Source organism: Rhinolophus hipposideros (genome assembly GCF_964194185.1).
Source record: "Rhinolophus hipposideros genome assembly, chromosome: 9".
Taxonomy (NCBI): Eukaryota; Metazoa; Chordata; class Mammalia; order Chiroptera; family Rhinolophidae; genus Rhinolophus; species Rhinolophus hipposideros.
Window position 1 is genome coordinate 75,226,265 of NC_138055.1, and position 25,397 is coordinate 75,251,661.

The 25,397-nt window shown below is 35.5% G+C and overlaps 2 protein-coding genes across 18 annotated transcripts in view; one reads left to right on the top strand and one right to left on the bottom strand.

Moving 5' to 3' along the window:
* Positions 1–17,458, top strand: part of ACSS3 (acyl-CoA synthetase short chain family member 3) — a 216,902-nt gene extending 199,444 nt beyond the window's left edge. For all 4 annotated transcript variants that reach the window (XM_081060631.1, XM_081060630.1, XM_081060629.1 and 1 more), the window contains 5 exons: positions 910–991; positions 3,667–3,789; positions 13,169–13,268; positions 13,358–13,533; positions 14,421–17,458. In XM_081060631.1, the coding sequence (XP_080916757.1) occupies positions 910–991; positions 3,667–3,789; positions 13,169–13,268; positions 13,358–13,533; positions 14,421–14,489 (550 nt within the window). In that variant the 3' untranslated portion in view covers positions 14,490–17,458. The remainder of the gene's footprint in view (positions 1–909; positions 992–3,666; positions 3,790–13,168; positions 13,269–13,357; positions 13,534–14,420) is intronic.
* Positions 17,459–18,150: 692 nt separating this feature from the next.
* Positions 18,151–25,397, bottom strand: part of PPFIA2 (PTPRF interacting protein alpha 2) — a 463,335-nt gene continuing 456,088 nt past the window's right edge. For 12 of the 14 annotated variants that reach the window (XM_081060602.1, XM_081060606.1, XM_081060596.1 and 9 more), the window contains 3 exons: positions 22,063–22,222; positions 20,772–20,863; positions 18,151–18,737 (listed from right to left, as the gene is read on the bottom strand). In XM_081060602.1, coding sequence (XP_080916728.1) covers positions 20,805–20,863; positions 22,063–22,222 — 219 coding nt within the window. In that variant the 3' untranslated portion in view covers positions 18,151–18,737; positions 20,772–20,804. The remainder of the gene's footprint in view (positions 18,738–20,771; positions 20,864–22,062; positions 22,223–25,397) is intronic. The other 2 variants (XM_081060608.1, XM_081060604.1) reach the window with 1 other exon arrangement.

Here is a 25,397-nt window from a genome sequence, read left to right on the forward strand (position 1 = left end):
AAGACACATTGAGTGGTAAATTTTTGTTAGGTGGCACTTCCTACAGGGAACTTATATGAGAATTTTAAAATTCATTTATATAAAAATGATAGATAGATAGATAGATAGATAGATAGATAGATAGATAGATAGATAGATAATAGGTAGAGCCCTTGCCATGTGTATAACACCTGTTTGGTACTATGGAGGAAAGAAGGAAATGTAAGAGGAATTTGGTTAGAAAGAAGAAATATATGCTACCTTCCATTTTATATGCTTACATATCTTCATGTGTTCATAAGAATGAGAAATCACATAGGTCTGGATGTTCATGAAAAGAAAGAATAGCAGAGAGAGTAGTGAGAGGGAATCCTCAGAGTGGGGAGGCACACTGATTGTGAAGATAATTTTGTTCATGGGATGTTTCATTGGAGCATTCCATTACACGAAGAGGCAGGCAAAAGTGGCGTTTGGTACTTTAAAAAAAAAAATTATTTGCCTATGGTGGAAGCCTATTTCTCTTAAAAAGTAATTCACTTGAAACCTATGTAATTTTACTAACAATTGTCACCCTAGTACATTTTAATTTTTAAAAAATGTAATTCAGTTACGCATTTTGGTTTATTTTTGCAGATGTTATGCTTCTTATTGGAACCATGATTGCAGCTAATAACTATATGAATGCCAAATGTGTGCCCTTTTGTGCCCTTTCCTGCAACTGTAGTCATCCCTCAATGACTCTTCTATGTCATGGCCAACTATTAATACTTCAGCCTCAATTAGACATGATCTGTCCAGCAGATTTAGGGGTTACACTATAGTATGAAATTTAAGTTGTAATTATCCATCACACAGAAAATTATTAGTTCTAATTAATCTCTCTTTATTACCACTTTCATCATAATTCTAACTGCTCTGTTTTTATACAAGGTTGCCATTACCGCCTGGGGCATTTTCAGGACTCTGGAAGAATCAGGAGGCATTCAAGCATTTATACTTCGAAAAATTTCCTGTAAGAACTTTATTATACTTTTTCTTTTACTTTATTATACACTTCTCTATAGTTATTGCCTATTAAATTGAGCGGCTCGCTCCTAGAATTATAGATCACAAAGCAATTTTTAAAGTTTATCTGGACCAGATTCCAGATCTCAGGGATAAGAATGCCCAAACCACAAACGTCTAAATAAGTCATTTTTATATTTGTTTTTATCAGTCTCTGGACATAGACATTTCTCAGTTCTCTCAGCAGCTATTCCTGGACTTTTTTTTTTTTTTAATTGGAAACAGTGTGTTTTTTATAGAACCCATCAGCTCCATGTCAAGTTGTTTTTCAATCTAGTTGTGGGGGGCACAGCTCAGCTCCAAGTCACGTTATTGTTTCCAATCTAGTTGTGGAGGATGCAGCTCAGCTCCAAGTCAAGTCGTTGTTTTCCATCTAATTGTTGGGGGTGCAGCACTCTGGCCCATGTGAGACTCGAACCGACAACCTTGGTGTTATGAGCACCTTGCTCTAACCACTGAGCCAACTCAGCTCCAAGCTCAAGCCGTTGCGTCCCACTGGTTCATGTGAGACTCGAACTGGCAACCTTGGTGCTATGAGCACCACACTCTAACCACTGAGCCAACTAGCTGTCCATCTGTGGCTCAGCTCCAACTCAAGCTGTTGTTTTCAACCTAGTTGTAGAGGGCACAGCTCACTGGCCCCTGTGGGAATCAAATAGGCAACTTTGCTGTTAAGAGCTAGCGCTCTAACCAACTGAGCCTTCCGGCTGACCCTGATTCCTGGATTTTAACTGCCCTCAGTATCAGGAAATTTTTTGTGAAGTTAAAACTTTTTTGGGCTTTCTATATTATTTCTTCCTTTGGACTTCTATGCACAGACTGAAAGCACTGGGTCAGAATTATATGCTATTATTAGGACCCTTTACCTGCTCTGCTCCTGGTCATGTGAGCAAAATTTGGTTTGTCAGAAGTTGTAGTTTTTCATTCCTGTACCTATTTTTGGCATTGTTTCCTGAGTATTCTCAACTCTTTATTTTAAAATATAGAGCCAGTATTCTCAACACCCAACATCCAGTGTCCTAGAAAACGAAAAGTATCTTCCTGTTTTCTGTTCTCCATTTACTTATTATTCTGTGCCACCGTTATGTTATGTTTTTTGTGTTTATAATAGCACTTTATTTAGAATACACATCAGGGTCCAACAATCACCCTTCTGCTATCTTTCCACTTCTATTTCTTTCCCTGAGAGAGATACCTGGTCCTTATTGTGCACGCGGTAAAAAGAATGAATGATTAGAATTTCATTTAAAAAGTGAATCGAAGTGTTTAGCATTCTATCTTTTTTATTTGGGAGGTGAAGGACAGCTAACCTAATCAACGAGATGAATGACAAGAATTAAAATAGCTTCTTTTAGAAAGAGATCTCAGAGCTAAATGACCTCAGTAGCCATGATTAAACATGCCCCTGAGGGACTTGGCAGGGAAGATTTGTCAGTACAGTTGACTCCAGTCGGCTCAATCTATCTGCCTGATGGGTCACAGTTAACTCCTCAGAATACAGATATGATTAATTGCAACCTGACATGGCAAATAATATATGCATGTGGTTTTAACATGATCACCTTTAAGATTGAAAGCTCCTTCAAAGCCCCAGTTTATGATGAAACTATAGGTAGTGTCTTTAGACTCTGTCTCATTATCCTGACCTCAAAGCTCTCATAAGGGGTTAATAACAATTCAGAAGGGCTGAGTAACTTGCCCACAGCTTGGAAGTAACAGAGCTCACATTTGAGCCCATATTGTCTGGCTCCAGAGTCCATAATCTTTAACTATACTCCAGAATGTCTCTCTAATAGTAATTGCAGTAAAAGTGCCAATTATTGAGGGCTCATGATGTGTCAGGTCTGCCCTCTTTATATACACCATCTCCTTTATGCTTCACAAAAGATTTATAAGGCATAGCTCATTACCTCATTTACCGGTAATAGATGGGTATACTGAACATCAGAAAGATTAAGAAACACAAATAGTGACTCATTGGGATTTCCTAAAGCCCATGCTCATAAACATAGGTATCAAAACAACTCAGAAGCATTAGGGAAGTAATATTTCTTTCTTTCTACTTATTCTTCTTGATTCTTCATTCTATTGTGTCTTCTGTGCCAGTGAAGATGTGGTGCTCCTTTGAGTTGATTAAAAATCAAATTTCATACTAATACTTAACTGTAATTTCACAGAAGCTCTAGTTTAATCCAAATGCATGTGAATAAACTGTGTTCTGTTGTGTAATTATTCAGAGAGCTTTAAAGCTTTTGAAAATTAACACAATTAAAGGAGAAATCTACCAAGGAATTACTTTGCAATACCAAAGTATATTGGAAATATTTAGCTATTACTTCTCAATTAAAAAAAGGAAATTAAGGTCATAAATTTTGCAACTCTAAGTTCAAACACTTAAATTGAACATGTATAAGACACTTTAATTATTTCTGGTTATTAGAGGAGCAAAGAGATTCTAGTAAACTCTCAGAAGTAATTAAATTCCATAGGCTAGTTAGGAAAAAAAAATCAAATGCATGCAGTAAATTCAATTCTATCACATTGTATATTTCACCAAGCTTACACATGATTACATTACCTTACAGTACATGCTAATTAGACATTATTTATTCTTATTTTCAGGGATACTATGACACCATGGATGCTGGTTACATGGATGAAGAAGGCTATTTGTATGTTATGTCTCGAGTTGATGATGTGATAAATGTTGCAGGTCACAGGATTTCTGCAGGTGCCATTGAAGAGGTATTGATGGATATTGGTCTTCTCTTCTAGGTAATGTTTAGGAACAGAGCTGAGTGGGAGTCAATATCGAGGTTAAGGCATTCCGCCTGGAAAATTGCCACACCCTTCATTTGAAGCAGAGGCTAGGTTACTCTAGTATGTTCCTCACCTTACTTCCTCTCCTGTGGGTTTTCATGTTCTCCTACTCCCCCATTCCTGTCTGGGATGTAGTGTTTGAAGCACTTTTATAATAGCACTTACATATATTTGTTATTTATGGGAGAGTCTACGTATGTATTTGCTTCTTGATACGTGCTACTTGATTGCTTCTAGCTTCTTGATTTGCTTTTGCTTGATAACCAGATTTGCATATAATCCTTAAGTGGTGTAAATTTAAAAATTTTATTGTATGCTTAAAGTCTGAGAATTTTCTTCCTCTGTAAGTTACAAAAAGTCCCAGAAGATTTTTTTAAAAACGTTTTTAATTTTTCACCTTTACATAGAGTAAAATCCACTTTTTTTGTTGTATAATTCTGAGTTTTTTACTTGTATAGATACTTGTATCCATTACCACAGATAAGATAGAAAAAAAATTCAACACTACCAAAGAATTCCCTCATAATGAGACTTTTGTTTTCTGACCCTCCCTATCTCCAACTACTGGTAACCACTGATTTTCCTCTGTTCCTATATTTTGGCCTTCCCTAGAATGTCATATAAATGAAATAGTACAGTATGTAAGCTTTTGAGACTGGGTTGTTTCATTTAGGAAAATACATTTGACATCCAGCCAAGTTTCTGTGTATGTCAATAATTTGTCCTTTTATATTGCTATGCAGTATTCCATTGTGTGGATGTACTACCAGTTTATATATCCATTCATGCTTTAAGGAATATCTGGATTGTTTCTAGTTTGAGGCTATTACATATAATGCTGTAATATACATTCAAGTACAGTTTTTGTGTGTGTGTGTAAGTGTGTGAAAATTACTTTTCACTTCTCTAGGATAAATACCTAGTTTACTGGGTTATACACTTAAGTGTATGTTTAGGTTTATAAGAAATGGCCAAATTGTTTTCTAGAGTGGCCATGCCGCTTTACATTCCTAGAAGCACTGCTCAAGGGGTCTTATTTCTTCCTTCCTTATCAGCACTTGGAATTTTCATTCTTTATTAACATCATTCTAATAGATACGTAATGATATCTCACTGTGCTTTTAATTTGCTTGTCTATAATGACGAATATGTTGGACATCTTTTCACATACTTATTGGCCATCCATATATCTTTTTTTGGTGAAATATTTGTTAAAATCTGCCTATTAAAAAAATGGTTGTTTTTTATTGTTCAGTTTTGACATTTCTTTAGATATTCTGGGTACAAGTCCTGTGTCTGATGTGCAATTTGCAAATATTTTCTTCCAGTCTATGACTGGTCTTTTTATTCTCTTAAAACTATCCTTAACAGAGCAAAAGTGGTTTTCATATTGATAAAGTCTAATTCATCAAATTTTTCTTTTATAGGTTATGATGTTGGTGTCGTATCTAAGAATTCTTTCCTAACCCAAGGTCATACGTATTTTCTCCTTTGTTTTCATCTAAGAGTTGTATAGTTTTACATTTTACATTTAGTTTTATTGTTTTACATTTTGTATCAGTTGGCATTTACATTCTGAGGGATATTTTTGTATATGGTGCAAAGTGTAGATGGAGGACTATTATTTTTTTGATATGGGTGTGAATTATTCCAAGCATCATTTGTTGCAAAGCCTGGCATTCCTTCATTGATATGCCTTCGCCCCATTATCAAAAGTCAGCTGACAGTATTTACTGGGTCTATTTCTAGAGTATCTCTTCTGTTTCATTGATTTTTGAATTTATCTTTTTCACTGATACTATTCTGTCTTGACACTATATAGCTTTATAGAATTTCTTAAAATTGAATACTGTCCACATTTACTCTTCTTTTTCATAATTGTTTGGATGTTGTAATTTCTTTTCTATATGTATTTTAGAATGAGCTTTTCTATTGTTACAATAGATTTTGATGGGGATTGTGTTGAATCTAAGTAGACTGATTTGGGAAAAATTATCTAACTATACTAAATCCTCCAATTAATGAACTTTGAATATCTCTTCATTTACTTAGGTCTTTTTGATATGTTTTGTCAACATCTTGTATTTTTAGTTTACAGATTAGATTTATACCTAAGTGTTAAGTTTTTTTAGCTATTATAAATAGATTTTTTAAAATTTCGGTTTCCAAATTTTCATACTAGTGGAAATATATTGATTTTTGTAAATGGATATGTATCTTGTGATCTTGTTAAATTCTAAGTCTTAGCCTTTCTCATTTGTTTGTTTTTGTACATTCCTTGAAATTTCCTATATAGATAATCATGTGGTCTGTGAATAGAGATTGTTTTAGTGTTTTCTTTCCAATCTGAATATCTTTTTTTTTGTTTTTCTTGCCTTTTTTTTAAATAAATTTTTATTTTTCAATTACAGTTGACATACAATGGGAGTTTTATATTAATTTCGGGTGTACAACATAGTGATTAGATATTTATGTAACATGAAATGATCACCCTGATAAATCTGGTACCCATCTGACACCATACATAGTTATTACAATATTGTTGACTATATTCCTTATTGTATATTTTACATTCATATAACTATTTTGTAACTACCAATTTGTATTTCTTAATCCCGTCCTCTTTTTCAGTCATTCCCCCAAGCCCCCTCCCATCTGGTAACCATCAAAATGTTCTCTGTATCTATGAATTTGTTTCTGCTTTGTTTGTTAATTTTGTTCCTTAGATTCCACATATAAGTGAAATCATATTTGATTTTCTCTGTCTGACATACTGCACTCAACACAACGCCCTCTAGGTCCCTCCATGTTGTTGCAGATGGCAAGATTCCATTCCTTTCTATGGCTAAGTAATAGTCCATTGAATAAATGGACTACCTCTCTATTCATCCATTGATGGACCCCCAGGTTGCCACCCATATCTTGGTTATTGCAAATAATACTTCAGTGAACATATCGATGCACACACATGTCCCTTCGAAGTAGTGTTTTGGATTTCTTTTGATAAATAACCAAAAGTAGGATTAGTGGGTCCTTCTTTATCTCTTTTTATAGCCTTTGTTTTAAAGTCTATTTTGTTTAGTATAAGAATTGCTACCCCAGCTTTTCTGTTTGTTTGTTTCCATTTTCATGAAATATCTTTTTCCATCCCTTTACTTTCAGTCTATGTTTGTCTTTCAAATTGAAGTGAGTCTCTTGTAGGAAGCATATATCAGGGTCTTGTTTTCTTAACCATTCAGCCACCCTCTGTCTTTTGATAGAAGCATTTAATCCATTTAAATTGAAAGTAATTGTTGATAGATATGTAGTTATTGCCACTTTATTATTCATATTTCTTAATCGTTTTTTTCTTCTTAAAGAAGTCCCTTTAACAATTCTTGTAATACTGGTTTGGTGGCAGTGAACTCCTTTAGCCTTTTCTTGTATGGGAAGCTCTTTATCTGTCCTTCAATTCTAAATGATAGCCTTGCTGGGTTGAGAAGTCTTGGTTGTAGGTCCTTTATTTTCATCAATTTGAATATTTTGTACCAATCCCTTCTGGCCTGTAAAGTTTCTCTTGAGAAATCATCTGACAGTCTTATGGGAGCTCCCTTGTAGGTAACTAACTGCTTTTGTCTTGCTGCTTTTAACATTCTGTATTTAAGTTTTGGCATTTTAATTATGATGTGTCTTGGTGTGGCCTCTTTGGGTTCATCTTCTTTGGGACTCTCTGTGCTTCCTGGGCTTGTATGTCTGTTTCCTTCTCCAGGTTAAGGAAGTTTTCTGTCATTATTTTTTAAAATATGTTTTCAATTCCTTGCTCTCACTCTTCTCCTTCTGGTATCCCAATGATGAGAATATGGGTACACTTGATATTATACCTGAGTCTCCTTAAGTTATCCTAATTGTTTTTTATTATTGTTTTCTTTTTGCTGTTCTGATTGGGTGTTTCCTGCTACCTCGTCGTATAAATTTCTGTTTCAGTCCTCTGCTTCATGTAATCTCGTATTGATTCCCTCTAACATATTATTCTTTTCAGTTATTGTAGTCTTGACTTCTGACTTGTTCTTTTTTATGTTTTTTATCTCTTTGTTGAAGTTCTCACTGAGATCACTGGGCATCCTTCCAACCAGTGTTTTGAACTCTGCATCCGGTAGATTGTCTCCATTTTGTTTGATTCTTTTTTTTTTTTTTTTTTTAGCTTTATTCTGTTCCTTCATTTGGGACATGTTTCTTTGTCTCCTCATTTTGGCTGCCTCCCTGGGTTTTTCTATATATATATTAGGTAGAGCTAATGTGTCTGATGGTCTTAGTCAAATGGCCTTATGTACTAGGTGTCCTATGTGGCCCAGTGATACAGTCTACCTGGTCACCTGAGCTGGGTGTTTCAGGTATGTCCCTTGTGTGGGTTGTGTGTGCCCTCCTGTTGTAGTTGAGACTTGGATGCTATTTGCACATCAATGGAGGGATTAGCCCTCAGGCTGATTGGGCCAGTGAGGACTGGCTGTGACTACAAAGGAGGAGCTATTGTGTGGGGATAGAGCAGGATTCCCTTAGAGAGGCTCTGGTGACTTCCCACTCTGCCCAATGGGTGAATTATTTGTGGAGATATTGGGTGTTGCTCTGGTGTGCTCTAAAGCTTGCCACTGGGTGTGCTGGTTCTGAGGCCTCTTGGGAGGGGCTCTGTTGCAGACAAAGTTTAGCCACTGCCTGTGCCCTGCCTGGGGCCACTTGCTATGAGTTACAAAGTGATCTGCAGATGATTGCCACCTGTGCTGGGTTTAGAGGTGCCTGTGAGAAGCTGAGCTTTGAATCAAGGCTGGTTTCTGCTAGGGCTGCGCTTGGGGCTGCTTAGCAAGAAGTGCATGACATAGTGAGGCCAGATGCCACTTGTTTGTAGTTTGTGATCCTTTGAGAGATTTAGAAAAGTCCATAGCTCATGCATATGGAAGGACATTAGTATGGCAAAGCCATTGGAAGTGGCTTGGGTGGGCCCAGAAGTTGGATGAGGCAGGGCTTCAGGAAATCATCAGGGCAGGTTGCATGGTGTTAGCCAGATAGATGGAGAATTAGACATGGTGGCCACCTGTGCGTGCAGACTGGGTTATGAAGAGGGCTCAATAAAGGAGCAATGACTTTTGCCAGCACTCTGTCTGGGAGGAAGCTGTCCCTCCAGACCTTGCCCTGAAGGTAGACAATTCAATTCACTCCGTATGTCCTTGACTGCTTTGGAGCTGCTGCCCCAGTGCTGTAGCTCAGAGTGAGTGAGTCCGTCAATGAGTAAGTCTGTGTGTGGGCCCTTTAAGAGGAATGCCTGAGACTCTAGCTCTCCTTGTTTCACACAAAAGTGGTAGTAACCAGTAACAATGAATGATAGGCATTTATCAGGCCTATTACCATAACCTTTATATACCTAATGTAGGTGAGACAATTATCATTTAAGTTGTACCACATTTTGGGGGTATTTAAATACCTGTTAACCATAGATGCTTTATGGAATTAATATGGAGGGAATGTATGAATGTAGCTTTGGACTGTTTTCCCCCATAGGACATTGGATTGGCTTCTGTCCCTCCAATGTAGCCAAGGCATATTTTGATGTTTTCTTTTTTAACAATTCAGTTGGTGAAATAATCATTTGGCATGCCAGTATTGTTTGTGGGGCCAACATGGAAAGCTGCCTCCCTTCCTTTATGATATCTTTTTAATATTGATAGATTAATAATATAGTATTTTATCCACTGTAATAATGAACCTCATTTATAGATGACATGGAATTCTAGAAAATGATTATTTCTCACAGATTTTAAAAGAATGTATCTGTAGTTGGCAAAAATGGCAAACTTTGATATTATAGGAAACTGTGTTATATATTACTTATGATTTTAACATACTCCCTGCCCTTATATAAAATTAGTCAACATTTTCCCACCCACTTCTAAAAACACTAAGACCAAAGATGGAAAAGAGGCGAAATTCAAATAGCAAGGTGAAGGAATAGTAAACTAGAAGTTTTGACATTTACTTTAGTTAAAATTACAGCTTTACTAGTTAGGTGACAACATTTCTGGATGATTGATTTTTATTTTTATAATTATTTGAATGGATACCTTGCCATTTAAAAAAAGAAAAAAAAAATCTCAGGTATAGAGGCTCAGGGCACCAGTGAACACTTTCATAAATGATTTTTTGACAATTAAAATTCTGACTAGCCAGGTAAAAGATTTTTTCTCTACTTACTAAAATGGGAATAGTATATCAGAATTATAGGATTGAGTCTACCCCATCTATATCCTATCTGCTGTAGACAAAGTATCCTCTTTCTTGAACTAGTTACTGACCACACTAACTCCCCAAACAAATCTCTGACAATAAAATTTGTTTCTACTCTCAACACATAGACCTAAAAAGTAAATAAGACCTTCACAAATGGAAAAGTTCTTTGAAGCATTTTGAGAGTTCAAATTGAAGCAGTGGGAGAACATGGTATTGTATGGTCTGTGTAATGTGTGTTTTGCAGAAGCTTTTAAGTCAGGCCCAACTAATGGAAATAGGCCATGGACATCTTTACCTCAGCAATGAAGTGAATAAAACATATAGTACAACAATCATTTATTTAACATAATCAATTATTTTACATTTAACTCTCCTCAGCAACATAGAAGTAAAAAACGAGGTGGATGAGAACACTTACAACTCAATACTTCAAGTGGATGCTAACAATAGGATATAGGAGAAATGTTGATTTGTATGTTTAATTAAGGCATGTGAGAAAGTCCAAACATTCTAGCCATTCATTGAGTCTTCCAGGAGTTCAGAGAAGAGAAATCTCAATTTCAACTTGGTTTAATCAAATTAAAAAAACAAAATCATGGCAAGTTTGGCACTGGAAAATGGCAGATCCCCGATGCTGTTGATTGTTTTCCTACCTCGCTGGCTGTGCCTTTTTTAGTCTAGTTTCCCAGCTTCTCCATTTTCATGTAGCCATTAGATGTCGGAGTTTCTTACGGCGCTCACTCTTCTCACTTTCACCCTAAATAATCTCATCCATGTCCACAGCTTTCATTAACATTTATACATTAATGACATTCTAATGTGCATCTCTAGATTAGACTCTCCTCAGATCCAACTGCCTTGACTCAGATATCTCAAAGGTACTTCAGTGGAACATCTCCAAGACTTATTACGTGACCTTGTCTCCCAAAATGAGCTATCGCTAGCATTTTCTTGCTTAGAAAATGACACCATTATCCACCCAGCTGTTCAAACCCAAAACACAGAATCATTTGTAACCTCTGTGCCACCTTCTTGCTCCATATACAATTTATCAGATTTAGCCCATTTTACCTCTAAGGAAACTCTAGAATTTTCATACTCATTACTGTACTGTAGCCTCTCACACGCTCTACAATCCTCTATTTATTCCATGATGAAACAAATTTGTGATTTTCAAAATCCACCCTGAAGTGAAAGAGGCCAATCTGAAAAAAAGCTATATACTGTGTGATTCCAACTACAGGACATTGTGGAAAAGGACTTCAAAGATAGTAAAAACATCATTGCTTGTCAGGTGTTAGCAGGAAGTGAGGGATGAATAGGTAGAGCACAGGGGATTTTTAGGGCAGTGAAACCATTCTGTAAAGTATTATAATGGTGGATGCATGTCCTGAAAACACATAGAAAGTACACCACCAAGAGTACATTGTAATGTAAACTGTGGACTAAGGTGATAATGGTGTGTCAATGTTGATTCATCAATTGTAACAAATACACCACTCTGGTGAGGGACTTTGACAGTGGGGAAGATTGTTCATATGTGGGGGCAGGAGGTATTTGGGGACTTTCTGTACCTTCCGCTCAATTTTGCTATGAACATAACACTAAAAAAATGAAGTCTGCTTTAAAAATCTGTTCTGATCTTCCATCTCTTCCTTAACTCCTGGAAGGGCTTTATTAACTTCCCAATGCTGCTAAAATAATAGCTGGATGTCCTTAGCCCAGCCTCTCTTTACCTCTGCAGCTTAATTTACTCTTGTACCATTCTCACTCTTGATCTTGCTTTCCAGCCACAGTGGTCTCTTTCAGGTGTGAATGGTATGTGCCCAGTTCATCCACAGGGCTTTTGTCCCCCTCCCTTCCTTGCCTAATTAACATCTGCTAATCCTTTAGACCTGAGTTTATTGCTGTTTCCTAAGGGAAGGCTTCTCTGAAATCCATATTCTTCTCCCAAGTTTGTTACTTTTCCTATATCTCTCACATGAAACACCCAAGTTATTTCCCCAAAGCCTTCTTCTTGCTCCATATGCAATTTACCATTTTTATATTTAGACATTCATAATTAAATATTTATGATTATTAATATCGGTCTCCCCTACTAGACTATAAGCACCATGAGATTGCTCAACCTACTTTTCCTTATCACTGAGCCTAGTGCAGTGGTTGGAGCATAGGACGTATTTAGAAAGCATTTGTTGAATGAATGAGTGGAAGAAGGAATGAAAACTGCCAAAAGAGCTGGTGGTGTATTTGCTCACTGTTTACTCGAGGCAAAAGAGATTTGCAGTCACTGAAATATGTATTACTTTCTCAGAAAAGGACTTTTGAATATTCATTTATAAAAGTCCCATCACAGCAGAATTTTTTTTTTTTTTTTTAAACCTAGCTTCTGCATTTCATGCGGTTACTCTGTGGGTTCTTATGAATCCAGACAGGTAGGTAGCTGCTTTCTTCTTTAAGACATTAAGAGCTTAGGGTGAGCAATATGAAAATGGTTCCTTGACAGTGGTGATTAGTTATGTCAGGGCTTCATTCCGTGTCCAGTCTCTTCTTTCTTGTTTTGGAGAATCCTCTTTGGATGGATGGTCACTCAAGAAAAGAAATACTCGGTTCTTTGCTTGGTAACAGGTGCAAAACTAAAACCACTATGTATTTAGTCATGGGGCTGCCGGTGGATTTCTCTGGTAGGTGTATTTATGGTACACCATCACTAAAGCAAATGCCATGAGGCCATTTGCTATCAGAGGCCCATTGCAATCTGTTTACTTGTGGTACCCAGTGACTTCATTAGTAAATAATTAAGGTGAAGAAACAATTCCCTTACTGTCCAGGTAAGCTAAGCAATTTATCTTAATTACTGTCAGCCTTTAGTGAGTGACTACAGTGGGGAATCATAACCGTTCACCCTAGTAGTAATGATGGGAATTGTAAATCAGTAGACATTTTCACTCAGGCAGCTGTGGGTTTTTGAGTTCTCTAACGTGTATTTTCCCCCCCAGTGGAGATAATTTATACATAAATTTTAAATGAACGCTTTTCCTCATTTCAGTCAGTCCTTTCGCACGGCACAGTGACCGACTGCGCTGTTGTTGGCAAGGAAGACCCTTTGAAAGGTCACGTCCCCTTAGCCCTCTGCGTGTTGAGAGAAGGTGAGAGACCTTTTTTCTCCCTGACTATTTGCGCCCTGAACGCTTAACTTAGGCTAAGTCAGTGCTCACTATCTGAACTTTCTTTCTAGGTATAAATACAACCGAGGAACAAGTTTTGGAAGAAATTGTGAACCACGTTAGACAGAGCATTGGGCCTGTGGCAGCTTTCCGAAATGCTGTGTTTGTCAAACAGTTACCCAAAACTAGATCCGGCAAAATTCCCCGGTCAGCTCTGTGCGCCCTGGTCAATGGCAAGCCTTATAAGGTACATTATCCAAGGAGGTGTAATGCTGGGTTCTGAAATGGTGTTTCCCCATTTCTGCGGAATCAACAAAGCTCTTAAAAAATGGTTCTCAAGCATGAATTGTATCCCTACAAACCCATAATAGCACTTTTTTCTCAATGTTAAGGGGGAAATTGCATTCATAGCCTAGCCACTGTCTCTTGTAGGAATGAGGGTTTTGGAGAGGAACACAGATGCATTAAAACCGTATGCTTTGAGGTTACAGGAATCAGTGTGTGAAATATTTTTATTAGTAGTAATTGTCAGTTAAAGTCAAACTTGTGGAAACTCAGTCTTACTGAATTAAAGGTACATTCTCTTCATTGTAGTCACTAATGGCTATGAGTGAATGAGAGAGCCACAACTGAGGCTGGCTATACTTGTTTAAACAGTTCTAATTGATACACATACTGATTGTATTGAGTAAACATTATTTTAGGAAACTTTAGGCTGACTCAAGCATATGTATTCTTTTTAATTTGTGTGCATGTTATACATGCATAGATATGCATATTTTTAATCCAGATCTAATAAAAGGCAGTGCAACAGTAGAATAGTTGTAATGAGCCAACGCGAAATAATTTTGTTTACTTTTTATAGAGGTACATAGAAAGTCCCATAAGAGGAACTCTTGAGAAAGTACCACGGAGGACCAAAAGTTTTGCTAACTGAACAGTTTAACATTCTGGAAGACTATAGATACATTTTAAAATATTAGGTTTAAAGTTCCCTACTTTTGAACATTTCCATATGAATATTTTAAAGGGGATTACAACATTGCATAGAATTATTTAATTGTAGGGAGAGTGAAAGGGGTTCAAGGAAGAGCATGAAGGGGTTCATTCATATGTCTCTGTTTTTCTTCCCAGGTGACACCTACCATTGAAGACCCCAGCATTTTCAGGCACATAGAAGAAGTGCTGAAGCAGGCATCATGACTTTTTCTTCTTTGAGTCAATTTTCTAATTGAAGTCAAGTTTTTATTTCTCAGAAATAAATATTTAAATAGAAATTATTTGCAAACTGAAGTGTGAATTATGAAGCTAGGTCTAAAAAAATGCACTTGAAGGCTAGTGCAAGACCCATGCCTTCTGTTAGATTAGACCTAATTAGCACTGTTATCAGTTACCTGTTACATGGTTCATTATAGGTTGTCTAGCACTTTAATTTTAGAAAAGTATATCTAATGTATGATTTTTTTTAAAAATTGTAACCCCCCTCCCCGAATTGGAAATGACATTAATGTAGAGCCGCTTCTTAAAAATGGGTTTTCACCCCAAACCTAAAACTCACATTGAAGTTAGCAAATGATAAAAATTTGTATCATAGAAATTTGGCATATTTTCTAATAGTCTTGAGATGCACACATACATGGTTATTTTAACTGAAATGAGTGAAATGGGAAGTTTTAGGTCATCTTCTAACCATAGGATTTTCTAGGTAGGAAGATCTGTCTAGTCATACATGTCCTAAGGGAAAGCTGGAGGCTGGAAACCAGGGCAAAGCTCTGCCTTCAGCTCATTTGTTCCTTAGTCAAGGGAAATCACATGCTGGGCAGAGCCTAGAGGTCAGTTAATCCTTTCTCTTTGTCATGGAGACCGGTGCTCTTTATGAGCCCCACCTCCTGGCTCAGGTGCTTAGTTGACTGGGTGCTTAATGAGTCCAGCTTCCCATGGAAACAAGGAAATGATGTAGAAATGGGATGGACTGGCAAAGAGTTCAGAGGGAAGATATGTAAACGTTTTTACCTTATGCCAAAGACATACGGTAAAAGGATGAGTTTTTTAAGAGAAACCAAAAAATCCAGATTTTTATGGGAAATCTCTGATTTTTAAATAACTCACTAAAAAAATATTGTGACATCCAAACACATCTTTCCATTTAAACTTCTGTAAAAGTATTGAGCATTTAAAAATAATTGAAAACGAGTCTTTGTGAATAAGCTCCTGGCAATGTGTCAATTAACCAGAATAGATAGTTATAGATAATATTTGGTTTCCATAGGGTTCTACAGGATATCAGTAATCAAAGAATACATTTAATACAAAAATATACTATGCCCATTGAGTTATTGATGGCACTCAAAATACTCCTGAATCTTTCACTCCATCAAAAACATTATTTTCAAGAGCAGCTCTCCAACTCAGTAGTCTGGGTACATGAAATAAATATATGTCAGAGATAATAGATAAGAGCTTATTGACTTGTTTGTTTCATAAAAATTGCTTACAATCTATATAAAGACATTTTGAAAATCCACTTGTTTTTTTGGACTGTAGGCTATAAAATAAATGACTTTTCCAATTCCTAGTTGCTGAAATTGGCTTCTTGATTGTTACACCTAGAAAAATTATATTCATCCAGTTGTTCCCTTGATTTTAGTAGCCTGAACTAAACCAACTACATAGATAGCAATTCAGCTTATAATTTAAAGCTGACGGATGCTTTGAACTGTTGCTTCTATTGGGTTAATTTTATCCATGATCAAATCTATAATCTTAACAAAGAATCCATTTTTAATGTCTTAGCATTATATTGTATTACCTTATTTCTTCATGTAAGATTCAGTTAATTTGATATGGCAAATTCTTTAGCTGAAAATATCATTCTTAAGGTATATTACAAAGATCCAAGAAGTGTGTAAATTACATCTTTGGTCCTCTTACCATTTTTTTCCTGGTACTCACATCTAAAGTGACCTAATAATCACATCTAAAGCAAACAGGCTTGAGCTGTTTTCCCGTTAAGTAGGAAGGAAACAATGCACATGACTGGCTGAGGAAGTGGCTCTTTCTTGTATCTGGTTGAGGAAATTTATCTCCTTTGCAGGATCAGAGAAAGTACTGTTACTTTCATATGAATAAATGTGGGGCAAGAAAGACACTTGAGTCATCAAATTGCTTAAATTTTACAAGGAAAAAGAGGAATTTTCTATTTTAATACTTACCAGAAATCACTTTTATGAGATAGTATCTAAAATATTCTGAATAAAATGTATCTAAAAATAACAATGCTACTGAAAGATGTAATCATATTTAAATTTGTTGAAATAAATTTTGCATGATCTTTTGTATTTTCATATGTTTTTTTTTTTACTGTAAGACTGGAAACATTAAAGTAGATTTTCTTTTAAAATCTATAGAAGTGTTTTTCAATTAATTGAGTTATCTTGCTCATGAAAATGTATTTAAGTATATACAAAGAAGATTTGTCTTGCATTTTAAAAGTAGTTTTATTTATATAAAATTGTATTTGTAAAGGCTCTGATCATTAAGTGTGAAAATTCATAATGTTGATAGATGGTCCTGAGATGGATTTTAAGTGGATCAAATGGATTTTAGAATCTGGCAGAAATTATCTTATACATTGAAGAATATTTTATGCTTTTTGTAGGCTAATAGCAAGATTTTCTTTTTTTAATCCCTAGATGTTAGAGTCTATTATAAATGATTAATGTTTTTTACTGGGTGATCTGTAAAGGGGAAAACCTGTTTATGTAAGTCCTGTATAAGAGTAAGTACAAATCTAGTTTGTATTATTATAATATTATACTTTATTGTATTTCACTTCTGTAAGTCCACGTCCCCATGTTCTGGTGAGCTTAAAAAGCTCTTTCCCATTGTTTCTGCTCAGGCGACAGTCACACTCATAAGCAAGTTTAGTACTCCCTCTTGTGGCAGACTCATTTTTGAAGATAAATATTAGATTGAAAGTCACTGAAAGAACAATTTTCATTACGTAAATTGTTAAATTTTAAGTGACTAGAAAACAAAGCTTAAACAGAGAAATGGAAGTATTCTTTTTTTTTTTATTGACAATGGAGAGGGTTTCTGTTACCATTACCTTTTGACTGAATCTGTTAAACAAAAATAGACATCAAAACAAATGTAATGTACGTGCAAACAGCAAATAAAATACAAAAAAGAAATTACTAATGACAGGTCTTGCACTTAAGATCAAACAGCAGAAAACCAGCAGTTAGATAAACGGTATTATTAAATATGTTTTACTTTGAAATCTCCCATATAAACAAAGAATGGACAACAGTAACACCACCAAATAAAGCCACAGGGAAGAGATTATTCTTCTATACTTTATACACTATATATGTTAATCATTCTGTCTTTCATTTATTTCCTCTGATAATATTGACTTCAGGGAAGTCGAAACAAGGCCATCTCGGCTAAAAGCTTATAACATTAGACATGAGTCTGGCTATTGCCCTGTTACACTGACAAAAAGGAAGGGTTTCAGGGGTTTTGTTTTTCTCCAGTGGAAATGAGCCTCAGACTCTGCAGTGGGTGATTTCACTGACCAGTGCTGGCTGGCGGTTCAAGATATTTGAATGAACATGTGGTTCTTAGTAAAGAAGTTTTTTTGTTTTTTTTCTTGAAATTATTGGTCCACAGGTAACAAGAGAAGATAATGTTTTTTCTTTATAAATTTTTTTTTAAATAATTGCTTTGACGTGTGTAAACAGTTTGGCTTTGTTTTGTACTGAAAAGGAGATCGAGCCATCACAGTGCTATTTCTAAAGAGAGAGGACATCCCTGATTGCCTTTAAAGGTCTATTTTTGGCTCCAGTTCCAGGTTAAATCATTCTTTTTTTACATGATCAGAGGCAGGTTTTCAGCTTTAAGTAAGTATTGACAGACTTGAAGGAGAAAGGTGTGGAGGCATGAAACATGCTCCCAGGAAACGTATCAATTGGACTGTTATAATTCAAAAACTGTAAAAATGGTGGAATGGCAAAATACAAACAGGACTTGGAATTGTCAAATGTTTGCACTCAGGACTCCATGAACCATATATTTTATTTTTTAAAAAATCATATTTATATCCATTTACATAAGACTTACACATTTAAAAAGAAATACATACACAGTAATACATAAATGCCTATTATATTACAATAAAACATGAAAAACAAGTGGCTCCATTTCAGAAAATCATCTGTTGTACAGAATTTATGACGTCGATGATGCTTATTATTCCAATGACTTAAGCATTTTCTTTCAATTGTAGTAAACTAATCAAAATTAATATCTGACCCCCCATCACATTTTCAGCTTAATAAACCATTACTTGTGGTTATTTCCTTAGAATTCAGTCTTCATAAAGGTGTTCACTGCTTGTCTTCTTAGATGGTAGAGCACTTTATGTAGGGTAGACTGAAAAGACGACATCTAGAATATTTAATCGATAGCGTTAGTTTACTGAAAGATCCCACCCAGACTGGAAAATCCCCCTGTTACCCTTGGTGCACCCCATGCAGCCTGCCTGCCTCTGTCCTAAGAGAAATGAATAGGATATCAGCTAGGATGTAACCAATAGCTATATGTAGTGAACATTTGTTATTCTCCAATTTTGTGCAGGCGAGTTTAAGAAATAATATTAATAAATATTTGCTCAACTTTTTGGAAAATATGGCATTAATATAATAAAAGATAATCACAAAACGCAAGCAGTCCTTTGGAAAAATTTATAGGTTGCTCATTAATAAACTGGTTGTAGTTGACCTCTTCCGTGGAATAGATCTGTATTCTAATTCACATGTTTCAGAGCTCTTATAAAGATACCTTTGTTTAATCAGGACAAAAACATACTGATAATAAATAACATTTTAAAGAATCAGTGTTGGTGATGTGGCATCACTGATTCTTTCCAGTCATAATATACTTAGAAAAGTTCACAACTGCTCTTTCAGACACAAAATAAATATGTTCTAAATTATTTTAATAACAGAAGAGCTGATGTTTCATCAAAAAACAAATTGTCCTAGATTAACTTACTGTCAAGAAGTACCTTTATCGCATTTTGTGGTAAAAGCTAGGAAATAGGAACTCCAATGCCATGCACAAAATACAGATTGCAAATAGTTAAAGAATAATTCTACCCATCAGTCAAGAGCTAAGAAGCAAGCACTACTCAACATATTAAATAGTCATTTGTAAATTAGTGAAGTATTCAGTTCTGGGGAAATTATCATGTTATGTGTAGAAGCTATTACAAACAGTATTTTGGAAAGCCTCTTATTTAGCCAAATTATTATATACTTTAGATCATGCCTAATTAGATGCCAAATTGCATACCGTAATTAAAAATTTAATGTTAGGGTTTTATATTCTGAAATTAAATCTCTTATCTGAAAGCTTTTTGTTTTATCATCAGCAGCTTCAAATAGCGACCTAAATAAGGCAGCATACCAGCTCCTATATTGGGCCCTAAAGACCAACAGTAAATTGTGTGGAGCTTTTAGCTCAAGGCGATGAATAAACAGCACAAGAGAAGCTGCTCCTCTGCCCGTAACGGCTTCCTCTGTCCTTCCCTGTGCTCACATTTGGTTCTAATTATTGCTCTGAAAAGTGTTTTTCCAAAATATTAATTCATCGTAGATAGTAGAATATTTTGGTAAAGCACAGTTTTAGGTTAAAGTGTTTTATGAGCACTTAACATTTATAATCTAGGAAACCACAGTTTTACTAAGACTAGCCAATAAAACTCCATTTTGGTATGGATTTGGAAGTCAATCCATCAACTAGTATTTCTCTAAATATAAATGCCTTATACCTTAACGATTATGTATCAAGGTTTTCTGTTAGTCCTATCTGCCATTCGTACAAAGTAATTTTACTGTGTGCCTATGCTATAAGCCCCAGATACTTAAAATTCATGTTTGTTTTCAACACATATAAATCACTCGGATGCAAAATAACATATTAAAAGTTCAAAGTTTTCAGTTATACTTTTGTTTCTAATATGAAATCACCTCAAAATCATTTTCCTCTCTGTGCCACTATGTGACTCTGTGTACTTACTAGAATCGCTATCTGCCCGTGTCAGTTTCTTCTCTATAAAGTACTCATGAAACGTGTATTATTCTGTAAGTGCCAAACTCTTGTCAGTAAAATGCGATGTGGGTCAATATAAAACGCTAATCAAAAGTATTAGACAGTGCAGTAGTCACCCACTGATGTGTAATAAGATAGTGACAGGCCTCCAACAGACGGACCTTACACCATAGCAGACAGACGGTGATAGGAAATCCTATATTAAGAGTTAAAATATAAAGATTCCTTTCCACCCTCTAGCAACTCAAAGGGGTTATCTCACTTCTGTACTGCCAGGCCATCCCAAAGAGTACTGTGTATATTTACGAGTCTATGTAGGTTCCATGTTTTGGGTGCTTTGTTTTCTGTCGGCCAAGGGAAACTACTCACAGCCAGTCAGTGCTGCCTCCTTTGAGTGGCTTGTCAACATGAGTATGTACGAACAGTGGAGTTGTCTAACCTCTGCAGTCTGGATGAAGGAACTGCAAATGGAGAAAAGGGCTTTAGAGGGACTGGGATGACTGAGTACAAAATTTCAGATGAGAGAGATTCATTTTCCCTGCATAAAGGGATTCTGTACATATTAGTAGATCTTCTTTCTCTCAGATATAAGCCACTCACATTCCTTTTGTCTAGACCAAGTTACTAGTGAAAATTGATTCCAGTGTGATTCAAATGAGCTTTGGAATTGTGTATTCCTGCTTAGATGAAATCTGTAACAAGAGCAGTTCCCCAGGGTGCATCGGTATTTGAAGCAAAGCTTGCTCTTAGATAATTCAGTAGGGTGGATGTTTTCCCCTGAGTATTGAAGAGCCCCTACACTAATTTTAATCCTGTTAAATTCCTCCTGAATTTTACTAACATGTTCCATAATATTAACAAGTTAGAAGAAATGTAGATCAAAAATCGCAACTGCTATCGGAACAAATTTTAAGGGCCATGATAACTGTAACCTTGAAAAGAAAGAATGATTCAAGGGGATTGTCTTAATAAAGAGAGTGTGGCTATTGTTTTTTCAATGCTCACCAAACAGAAATAACTGTGACTACCATTAGTAATTGTCTCTCCTTCAGAATGGTTATTTTCTTTTGTGAAGTATATAAGACAAGTCTAATGTCCACAGAAGGAAATACTAATTGTGAAATTACTATTGGTTTTGTGTTTGTTTAATTCTCTTCTCATGGTTGTGCTTGTTTATTTAAGGCCTTCTGCCTTGGTCAGAGGTGAGAATATCTGATGAGTCTGAGTTTCTAAGATGAAATAGAAAGCTAGCAATAGTCAAACATGTGGGGTGACAGTGGAGTTAATTTCTATTTACTAAGGATCCTTAGTCCAAATCCAACCTTTAACTAAACAAATTATTTACTTTAGGAATAGAAGAGTAAAGAAACACAAATCATGCAGACGTTTATTATTCTTCCTAGATGTGGACATTAGCCAACATTGCCCTTCTTCGGATATTATAAATCATTTTCTGAAATGTAAATAAAGTGCCATGAATTCATGCATTAGCAGTTTACAAAAGGGTCTGGTCTGATGAAAGCAAAGTAAACCTCAAGCAGAGCAAACCAAGTCAAAAAAACAATCAATTCCAGAAAGCTATGCAAAGTCAGAGAATGATAACTAGCAGTGGCTAAACAAGCTTGTTTATTTTATAAGCAGAAATGCAAAACGACTATACCATCTGTGGTCATTTTCCTTGACTGCCCAGATGTTGTGGTTAACCTAAATCCGGCAGGTAATGTTTCTGAGGACCCAGGCATCATGCTGATACCATGTACTTCGCGGGGAGGAAACTGCCTTCTCCAGGTCGATCCACGCCTGAAATTCTTGTCATCACTCTGCCAGTACAGAGTTAGAAACACGTAACATTGATTGGTTACATTCAGTCTATAAAGTATACATATAGAATATCATGCTTTATTTTGAGACTTCTATTGATTTCAAAATGAAAATGCAGGAAGCTTGATACATTTTTTTTTTTAATAAAAAGGGTTTCATGTGATTTCAAATCCAAGGTTTGTCTTCTATGAAAGTAAACATCTTTGAAAACCTGAAATATAGCCTGGATCATACGGGACACTATAACCTATGTTCTGTGTGAGAAACTAGAATTCTTAGATTTTTATCTCATACTGAATTAACTTGTGACAAGTTGAAAAACCTGTGCAGCCATCTTTGTAATAAATCCATGTGTCCTTCAGATGTCACTAAAAACATAACTCTGGTTGCTGTTTTATAAATGTAATTCTGGTTGCTGATTCTGTTAATATATTAATGATATACTTTTTTCCCCTCTCTGTACATACACAAAGTACCTGCATAGATATATTTACTTTCTCTAAATAGATAAGCAATAATATGAAAGATAGCATTTATTAGTATAATAATAGTATTCTTTGTATCTAATTCTAAGGAAAATATTAATCATCCCACATAGATCTTATCTTTTTTTAGATGAAGATTATTTTATTACAAAATAATTCTGAATAGATGTAAGCATGAAATGTGAGAAATTAAATATATTATTCAGGAAGACTACTGAGTGCCTTCATTTAATTAAAATCAAATGTAAAAGTCAATTTGCACTTCTTTAGAAATAATATTCTTGTTTGGAATTATGAATTATAAAAGGTGTGATACTGTAGTTTATATTTTAGGTGCCCTGAAGAGATCACTGGATTTTACATCAAGTTGCTTTTGAACGCTATTCTTTGTAATACCAAATGTTCTCCCTTTTTGCTTTTTACTGCAATTTAATATTTCTATTTGGAACAAATAATCCTGAAAAACATTCAGAATAAATTGTATATTCATTTATGTCATAAATTACAATGACAAATACTATTAAAACAATTTAACACATCTTTTCTACAGTTTGTTCATTGAAGAACTTCAGTAATCTTCACATCCTACACTTAACCTTTTAACATTCAGGGACTTGGAATTATCACAAGAAATGCTAGGAGCTTAGGAGATACTTATGCATTTTATTTCATTTTCATGATGCCGAAATTTCAAAATTATTATTCAGTACTTTGAATATAAATTGCCCCAAATCTTAAAGGAAAAACACAGTCACATTTGAAATTGGAATGTAATCTGTGGGTAGACTACAAGGGCTTACTGATTCCTCTTCCATTTTGAGCTTTTAAACATGACTGTCACAATGAAAGAAAGTAGTAACCAACTGTTCTAGAAATAATAAAAATGGCCAGAAGTTCTAGAGCCTAAGACAACACCTGGGCATTAAAAAAAAAAAAAAGTCATTGCTATTGGTATGAAGTGCTAATAATTTGGAAGGGAATCAGTGAATTAAGCTGAACCATCAAGTCCATACCTGTATATATATGAAACAAAGCAATTTCTTTCAACATTTCTTAACAAATTCTAAGTGTCAATTTGAACAGTCATCCATTCCAAACAGACATGTGGATTCCTTATGATAAAAAGCTGAACCTGTTCTCTTAATTTTAAGGGGGGGGGGTTAGCTGGGGAAATATCAGTACATAATATTTAAAATAGAAGTCCTAAAATAGAATGGAATACATTACTGTAGATTTCTCTTCTGAGATGACAAGATACATGACTTTTCAAAAATCACGTTTGATGGAGACCCAAATTGCTGACTTCTATTATAATCTGGAACTGGCAACTTGTGCCTCTGCTTTGATTCAAACAAAAAAGTGTAAGAAAGGGTAACAAGATCAACATTGACCATTCTTGGAGCTTCAGTAAATTCAAGATCAATATAGGAAAACACTGGTATATCTACGTCTTCTTGTGGATTAAGCCTTTGCTCTTCAAAACAGAAGCGATATGTTTCTGTTTGCTGACGTCTCAAGTTCTACTGGAGACTTTCAAGCACAACTGCATGCAAGGTGACTTTCAAGATGCAATCCTTAACAGGTACCATGATTTCCACCAGGTCTGATGCATGACTTGCTACTACTGATCCCCCAAGTCCAATATCTGGCAATAGAGCCGACAAAGGGGCACGGCGGCATAAGAGGCCTCAGCATGTCCACAGCGGCCACCGCCATGTACGGGAGGATGGTTTTGTGCCACCGCCACCACCAGTCAGCTCAAATGATCATTGCTATAAATAAGTAACACTACAGGGGGTTCTTCATTGTAGGCTTCTAATTTAAATAAGTAACATTCAAGGTTAATCTAGGAAAAATAAAATCATTTACAATTACATCTATACACTGCTCTTTTTGATTCCTTATTATCAATATCTAAATTCTGTTTAGATTTGGTAGACATTTTGCAGTTTATAGAATGTCTACTACTCCTCTTCTCTTCTCAACTGTTGGGTTTTACATTGCCCTAGATCTCCAAATGATTATCGGTGTAGAAAAGAAGCAGAATTTCACAGCAGTGACCTCTCTGACTTCTTGGATTTCAGAGAAGTTGTGGCATAAACATAAATATTCTTCAGTTCATTACATTACATTGTAGGAATATACAACTCCTATCAGGTATGAGTTAAGGGCTCAAAAGCAAGCCAGTATGATGAGAATTTAAATCATGATTCCTTACTTCTGTTCTTTCGACAGTGTTACTGCAGAAAGTTAATGGGAATTATAAAGCAGCAAAATCATGGGGTAAAGTTTCCATGAAATGAACTTAAAAGATATCCTCTTCATTGAAGTAAAAGTCTGGAGAAACACATGAGCATTTCTCATATTATTTCAGTGGAATCTGAATGTGATCAGCCCCAGAAACAAGTGAACTCTGGTTCTGGGCCAGTTATTTAGCTATTTTTGCTCACACTCAAAAAACAAAAACAAACAAACAAACAAAAAAATTAGGACAAAGGAGAGTAGAGGGTTGGAATGATAAAATAATTTGCTGTATTTTTAATAATAAGTAAATGAGGCAGCATATTTTAAAGGCAGATAATAACATCCCATTTAGACCCTTCTGCTTATTTATTATTTTCAGGAAGCAACACTAACTCACAGAGGCTCATGTCTCCACCTGGAAAACTCCTTTGAATCAATCTGCATT